The sequence below is a fragment of the Crotalus tigris genome, unplaced genomic scaffold (genome assembly GCF_016545835.1).
Source record: "Crotalus tigris isolate CLP2741 ecotype Arizona unplaced genomic scaffold, ASM1654583v1 scf7180000019601.482383, whole genome shotgun sequence".
Taxonomy (NCBI): Eukaryota; Metazoa; Chordata; class Lepidosauria; order Squamata; family Viperidae; genus Crotalus; species Crotalus tigris.
In genome coordinates, this window is record NW_024097617.1 from 196,513 (window position 1) to 204,690 (window position 8,178).

General features: G+C 49.5%; 1 protein-coding gene across 2 annotated transcripts in view; it reads left to right on the forward strand.

Moving 5' to 3' along the window:
- Positions 1-6,973, forward strand: part of BCL2L1 (BCL2 like 1) — a 70,490-nt gene extending 63,517 nt beyond the window's left edge. For both annotated transcript variants that reach the window (XM_039363846.1, XM_039363845.1), the window contains exon 3: positions 5,590-6,973. In XM_039363846.1, the coding sequence (XP_039219780.1) occupies positions 5,590-5,727 (138 nt within the window). In that variant the 3' untranslated portion in view covers positions 5,728-6,973. The remainder of the gene's footprint in view (positions 1-5,589) is intronic.
- Positions 6,974-8,178: the final 1,205 nt, after the last annotated feature.

The following is an 8,178-nucleotide window of genomic DNA, read 5'->3' on the forward strand; positions in this document are numbered from 1 at the left end:
TCAGTGCATCTTCATCATTGTTCTTCAGATATTCTTCCAAAGCCATTTTTTCTTCTTCAACCATCTGATGTACTTGTAGCATTCCACGCCCACCTATTTGCCTTGGTAGATAAAGTCTATCAATGTCACTGCGTGGATGAAGGGCATGATTCATTGTCATTATTTTTCTGGTCTGCCTATCCATTGCTTTTAGTTCTGCTTGAGTCCAGTCCACTATTCCAGCTGTGTACCTAATGACTGGGATTGCCCAGGTGTTGATTGCCTTTATGGTATTTCCTCCATTGAGTTTGGATTTTAAGATCTTCTTCACTCTCTTGATGTATTCACCTCTAATCTTTTTCTTGACTTCAGTGTGCTTGATGTTGTCAGCTTGAAGGATACCCAAGTATTTGTAGTACTCTTCCTCATCCAGACTCTTAATGTTATTTTCGTGGGGCATCTTGATTCCTTCAGTTTTCACTATTTTTCCTTGTTTGATAGTAAGTGTGGCACATTTGTCCAAGCCAAACTCCATTACAATATCTTGGCTATATATACGGACAGTGTTGAGCAGCGATTCTATTTCAGATGGCGTTTTTCCATACAGCTTCAGATCATCCATGTAAAGGAGATGGGATAGTCTAGCAGATGTTTTTGATGTTTGATAACCATGTCCTGAGTTATTCAGTATTGTTGACAGAGGAAACAGTGCAATAACAAATAGTAATGGTGATAATGAATCTCCTTGAAATATTCCTCTCTTGATATTAACCTCTCCCAGCTTCTCACCATTGATCTGCAACTGTGTCTTCCATTGTGCCATCGATTTTGCACAAATTTTCTGATGTTTCTACTTACTCCTGTTATTTCTAGGCACTTGATTATCCAATCATGTGGCAGAGAGTCAAATGCCTTTTTGTAGTCAATCCATGCCACATTCAGGTTGGTCTTCCTTCTCTTGCAGTTTTCCAAGATCATTTTGTCTATTAGGAGTTGATCTTTTGTTCCTCTGCTATTGGGGCGGTTTCCTTTCTGCTCAGGTGGAAAGAGATTGTTTTCAACTAGATGCTGTTGTACTGCATCAGCTACCACACCAGTTAGTAATTTGAAAGTTGTTGGTAAGCAGGTAATTGGCCTGTAGTTACCTGGTGTTGCCCCTTTTGCTGGATTTTTCATTATTAGGTAGGTTTTCCCAGTTGTTAGCCACTTTTCAATTTCTCCTCCTTGTAGTATATTGTTGAACTGCTTGGCAATGAGTGGGTGTATAACAGTTAGATGTTTCAACCAAAACCCATGCAGTTCATCTTCACCTGGTGCTGACCAATTTTTGATTTTCTTTGCTCTTTTTTCTACCATTTTTGTTGTTATTACTAGTTCTTTCATTTCAACTTCTGTTTTATTTGCATCCACCTCTTTTAACCAAGCTGCATCCTTGTTGTATTTCTTTGGGTTATCCCATATCTGCTTCCAGAACTGCACTGTTTCTTCCTTGTCAGGTACTGACTGATTCCTTGCAGTTTCTCCATTGATGGATTGGTAGAAACGTTTCTGATTGGATTGAAATTGGAGGTTCTGCCTATAGTTTGCAATTCGAGCTTCATATCTACTGATTTTCCTGGCTATAGCTGTTATTTGTTGCTTTATTATTTCCAGTGCTTCCTTGATCTTCCTTGTTTCTAAGTGGTATTTCTTGATTAGGTATTCTTTGGTCTTCTTGTTCTTCAGCTTCTTTTCTTTCATCTGTTCTAGCTTGCTTGCATGTGATCTTAACTTGCTGATCTTATTTTCTAGTCTAACCTTCCATTTTTGTGGTGCACTGTTTGTTTGTTTTTCTTTTTTGTTGATTTTACATCCCAGGTATTCTGTTATAACTGCAGCTGTGCTGTACATTAATTGGTTTGTTTCTTGCAGTGAATTGGTGCTTATACTTGCTATTGCAGTATTTGCATCTTTTAATGCTTGTGCTAGCTGTTTCTTTGGAACAAGCTTCAATGCAGGTAGCCTTATTCTGTTGTTTTTGTGCTGTTCTAGATGCTCAGTTATTCTTTGTTTCAATTCTTTTATTTCTTTAGTTAGAGGGTTTTGTTCTTCCTGAGGAAGAGGTGCCTGGTTTCCAAATGAGAACAGTTGTATATCTCTGCTGGATTCTTTCACTGCCAACTCCCCCTGGTTTGCCTCTACATTCTGAATTACTTCTGGTAAGGCTTTGATTTCTTTGCCCTGGGTAAACCTTTGCAGTTCGTCCAATTCTGTTTCTGTAAATACTTTATTTCGTGTTATAAATCGGCGTTGATCTGCTAGTCTCTGTTCTGTTATTTCTGATTCTGGATGTTGTTCTTTCCAGAATTGGTGCATTCGTTTTAGATATCCTCGCCTTGTTGGACTTGATCTGTAGTAACAGATCATTATTTCTTTGTTTTCCATCACTGTGTATCTGCGACGGGTAAACACCTTTTCTTCCAGTAGTTCTGCAGCTGCTAGCCCTGGTTGCTCAGCCAACAGTCCTGAGTCCTGTAACCCATTTTTCACCAGATATCCAGGAACTCCAATATCTAGTGCGGACCTTGTTAACCCGGGCGACGTCCGAGCCGGTATGGCATTCTGAAATTTGCGTCTCACCATATTTTTTATGGGAGAGACACTCTTTGTCTGACTCCTCTGATGAGACCTGTCCAGTATGGTTGAACCTCTGGCATAGCTCTCATCTTCCTCAGAGTACACAAGCCCCTATTATTATTATTATTATTATTATTATTATTATTATTATGGATCATCGCGCAGTCAGCCAGATGTTCAGACTGGATTTGACATTTTGTCTACCTATCGAGTCCTTACCCAGGACCTGGGATAGGCAGATGTGGATGTTTGATGGTATTACAGGTATCGTCGCAGGATGGAAGCAGTTCCTAATAAGGCCGCCTTTTGCAATTGACTAATAGCGAAGTTGTCAATGCCAATGGTGTCCAAGTGGTGCTCCAGTGGTTGTTGTTGTTGTTGTTGTTGTTATTATTATTATATAAAAATAAAAAACTCTGCTACTCGGAACATCTTACATTTTAAGGAGGTACCTGGTTGACCCTTAGGATGCTGGCAGCAACCCATGTCAACCATCAGCGCCAGTCAATTTGAATGTTCAGCTGACTGAGGTTCACGTCTAATGAATAAAAGATAATAATAATAGTAGTAGTAGTAGTAGTAATAGAGTTGGAAGGGACTTTGGAGATCTTCTAGTCCAGCCCCCTACTCAGGTAGGAAACTTTGAACACCGAGATGGGTGGCATAGAGAGGGAGGGAGAGAAGAAAGGGAAGGAAAGGAAGGAAGGAAAGAACGATGAGAAAAAGGAAGGAAGGTTATAATGTAGAAAGAAGGATGATTGATTTTTAGGAAGGAGGGAAGGAAGGAAGGAAGGAAGGAAGGAAGGAAGGAAGGAAGGAAGGAAGGAAGGAAAATATACTGATTTTGAGGAAGGAAGGAAGGAAGGAAGGAAGGAAGGAAGGAAGGAAGGAAGGAAGGAAAATATACTGATTTTGAGGAAGGAAGGAAAAGAAAGAAAGAAAGAAAGAAAGAAAGAAAGAAAGAAAGAAAGAAAGAAAGAAAGAAAGAAAGAAAGAAAGAAAGAAAGAAAGAAAGAGAAGGAAGGAAGCAAGCCTGGCTGAGGGGGACTCTCCCTTCCTAAGAGGGAAGCTCAGAAGGGCAAAAGGGGGCACCTTGAACTCAAGCTGAAAGAAGTCCCACCTTCCCATTTTTAAGATGGTAACTTGGACAGGTATTTCCGCAAAATCCGAGCGGAAGGAGTGGGAAAAGAAGCCAAAACTTTGGCAGGAGGTTTGCTGTTTAGGTGCAACCATTTATTTTTATACTTTTCCGGCTGCCTCAACACTTCAGCCCAATGGCCGTCCACCCCCCCCCCCCAATGTCCAGCGTGATTTTGCTTTTTTTTAAAAAAAAAAATTGAAAGCCTTTTTCCAGTGCTGCCAAACAGTAAGCCCCTGCTCAACCAATCCCCGGAGCTGTCTGAGCAACCTTGAGATAAATTAAAAACATCAAATACAAGCCCCAAACGATAGGAGCCGTGAAAGCGAGTGAAATCCCCAAGAAAATCAAGCTTTTGGGGAAAGCACAGCCGGATTCTCGGGCTGCCTTGAACCGGCTGTCGGGAGGTCGCCAGGCGAAACTCTTGGGGAGGCCCTGTCAGGATGCAACCTTGCTCCAAAATGGCCTCCTTCAGCTCCCACTAAGCCAGGGGTAGGCCACCTCGGCTCTTGTATGACTGGTGGACTTCAACTCCCAGAATTCCTGAGCCAGCCATGCTGAGGGGGAAAGGGAGAGGTTTCCAAGCTGAGCCATGCTGGCTCAGGAATTCTGGGAGTTGAAGTCCACGAATCATGAGGGGGCCATAGTTCCCCCATGGTGGCTCAGGAATTCTGGGAGATGAAGTCCACCAGGCATGAGGGGGCCGTAGTTCCCCCATGCTGGCTCAGGAATTCTGGGAGTTGGTCCACGAGTCATGAGGGGGCCATAGTTCCCCCATGCTGGCTCAGGAATTCTGGGAGTTAAAGTCCACGAGTCATAAAGCGGCCTAGGCCTAGGCCAGTGGTAGGCAACCTTGGCTCTTTTATGACTCGTGGACTTTAACTCCCAGAATTCCTGAGCCAGCATGGGGGAATTACGGCCCCTTCATGACTGGTGGACTTCAACTCCCAGAATTCCTGAGCCAGCCATGCTGAGGGGAAAGAGAGAGGTTTCCAAGCTGAGCCATGCTGGCTCAGGAAGTCTGGGAGTTAAAGTCCACGAGTCATGAGGGGGCCATAGTTCCCCCATACTGGCTCAGGAATTCTGGGAGTTGAAGTCCATGAGTCATGAGGGGGCCATAGTTCCCCCCATGCTGGCTCAGGAATTCTGGGAGTTGAAGTCCACCAGTCATGAGGGGGCCATAGTTCCCCCATGCTGGCTCAGGAATTCTGGGAGTTGAAGTCCACGAGTCATGAAGGGGCCATAGTTCCCCCATGCTGGCTCAGCAATTCTGGGAGTTGAAGTCCACGAGTCATAAAGGGGCCATAGTTCCCCCCTGCTGGCTCAGGAATTCTGGGAGTTGAAGTCCAATAGTCATAAAAGAGCCAAGGTTGCCTACCCCTGGCCTAGATGCAAAACTATGATAAAAGGACTTGACAGCCACTTTGGCCTAGTGGTTAAGGCACAAGGCTAGAAACCAGGAGATGGTGAGTTCTAGTCCCGCCTTAAGCATGAAGGCCGGCTGAGTGACTTTGGGCCAATCACCAGGAGACAGTGAGTTCTAGTTCCACCTTAGGCATGAAAGCTGCTTGGGTGATTTTAGGCCAATCACCAGGAGACGGTGAGTTCTAGTTCTCCCTTAGGCAGGAGAACCAGCTGGGTGACTCTGGCCAATCACCAGGAGACGGTAAGTTCTAGTCCTGCCTTAAGCGTAAAACCCTAACCCTACACCATGAGCTCATGGATGTGTTTGTCTTTGTGCGCGCGCGCACACTTGGGGTTGGACTAAAAGACCTCCAAGGTCCCTGTGCATTCTCTGGGTTTAGCCTCCGGCCTCACCCTCCTTTCTCTTTCTTCCTCTTCTTTCCCCCTCGCAGGAGCGGTTTGTGGACCTGTACGGGAACGACGCGGCCGCCAAGAGCCGGAAGGGCCAGGAGCGCTTCAACAAGTGGCTGTGGACGGGGGCCACCGTGGCCGGCGTGGTCCTGCTGGGCTCCCTGCTCAGCCGCAAATAGCCAGAGACTGACCAACTGACCATCTGGGCCCTGCTCCAGCCCTCCGTCCTCGTAATCATTCCAGGGGGGTGGGGAGGAGGGGGCTCCGCTCCCCCACCCCAGGCTCACCCCCCTTCCTCCTCCAAGCAACTCACAGACCTCTTTCTGGTGCCTCCTGCCCCCTCCTCTCCACCCCCCCCCAAGACCCAGAGACTCTGGCTGTCCTATGTGCAGATCTCGGCTGGGGGGGGCTCCTCCGATCCTCAGAGCCCCCCCCTTCCGTTCCCCCACCTGCTGCTTTCCATCCGCAAAACAGTCATTTCTGGAAATTGCAAATTAACCTCGTTCAAGCCGTTCCGGCCCTGTTCCCCAGCAGACCCAGCCCCTGGGGAGGTGGGGGGGGGGCTTCAGGGAGGGGATGGGGAGGGCCCCCCCTCCTCCCCAGGCTCTGGCAAGTGACAAAGCGTGTGGCTTCTCCCCCACCCACCCACCATTAAGGGATACTCGGACTTGCCCGAAACCTCCCTCCACAGGCAAGTCACCTAGATCCGGAACCTTCTGCCCACTACACAGCCCATGCTCCTGGGACTGCATGGGAGAGGGACTCCTTCCTGGGCGAGGCGGGGTGTGTTTGAGTGTGTGTGGGGGGGGGGGGCGGTAGAGCTTCATCAGGGTGAGAGGAAGGGGTACAAGGCACCCCGTGCCTTACGAAGCGCAGGCCCCTCACTTTCTCCGGCCTGGGGACCACCCCACCTGTGCGTCGCCCTGCCGGAGGGCTTTGGGGGGGGCGTCAAAAGGGGGGGGCAAGGCTGCCCCTCTCAGCTCTGCGTGGCTTGGGGGGGTACCCAGTGTGCTTGCTAAGGACTCCCTGTGCAAAGTTTGGGTGACTAGCGAGGAAAGGACGATGGCAGTCTCCTGGCTTTGCCCCCCACCCCGTTCAGTTGTGGGTCCTGCTGTGACAGGAACAGCAGCTGGGTGCACTATCGTGCATCAACACCCTGCCCCCCCCCCCCAAAAAAGAAACCCTCTGTGCCCTGGGAAAGAATCCTAGATTCTCCAGAGTTTGGGGGGGGTCTCGTAGGTCACCTTCCCCCTCCCCATCTGTCTGCGGAGGGAGGGTTAAGAGCTGGCACCGGGCATCGGAGGGGGGCGTGCTGCATTATCCGCAGGAGCTTTGGGAAGGTGTTTACCATCGGCTGCTAATTGCAAGCTTGCCCCTCCGGGGACCCTGCCTGGCGTTTGCCCAAGGAACTTCCAGGAAGCGCAGGCATCCATCCGCAGGGCCCTTTGAGGTGGGGGGGGCTGGGAGGAGAAGGGGAGGAATACCCCATGCCGGAGGGGAAGGAGAGGGGCAGGACCAGACGGGTGTTTGGTGGCGGCTTATGAGGCTCTGCAGAGTAAGTGGATGGAGGGATGTCAGGAACGTGGTGGTGGGTGGGGAAATGGGGGGGGGTTGCACTTCTTTTGAGATTTTTTTCTTTTCCTGCAAGTGTTAGGTCGGTGGTCAGAGATGTGGGGGGGGGTCTGAGGATTTGGGGAGGGGGGTAGCGTATCAGGTCTACGGGAGGGAAAGGAGAGCGGAGGAAAAGCGGGGTAGGGCAGGTGGAGCTGGGGGGGGCGAGAGAGAGAGAAAGGGAGGGAGGGGTCTGCATCTCCTTTGGGCTCTGCAGCAGCCTAGGACACACAAGGGGCATTTGGGGGGGGAGGGTCTTTTTCTGCCACAGCAGCATCATGGGTCCCCCCCCCCCAGATCTGGGTCTTTTCCTGCATGATGGAGCCCAGCAAGTGAGACTCCCATCCCACCCCCTGCAGACTCAAATGACACCACCACCACCACCACCCCTGTCCCTGGCCTAGCATCCCCCTCCCCACAAAAAAAAAGCCCAGGCCGCCCCGGCAGCTTGCCTGCCCCCTCCCCCGAAGAGATACAAGATTGGCTGTATATATTGAAGAGTAGTTTTTATTCCGTTGTGAATACAATAATAACTATTTTTGTTAACCGTATGTCTGTATTTATGTGTTTTGGCTGTGCTTGCCCTCCCTCTCCGCCCCCTCCCCCTGTGCCCCGTTTAACCCCCCCACCCCCCATCCCTCTACCCCTTTTGATTGCAAAGGCAGGCTGTCGGTTGAGGGGTGGAGCGTCCCAGCCCGGGAAGAGCCCAGCTCTTGCCTTCCCCCCCCCCACAGCCTGCCAGTCCTTGGGGTCCAAGCTTGGCACTTGCGCCTTGAGTTTGCTCCTCTCTCCCCCCCCCCTTCCTCCGTGTCCAGGCCTCAGACGAGCCCCCTTATTAGAGAAGAGGAAAAAAAAAGAAATAAAGACGAAGGTGGATTTGAAGATGGAAGTTGAAATCCTTCAATAAAACTGTGGTGTTTGAGCCGGGAGTCCAGTCTCGTTTTTGGGTCCTTTCCTTCCTTTCTCAAGATGGCGGGTGGGGGTGGGTGGGCTCTCCAGGGCTCCCCTTAGCAAACCGG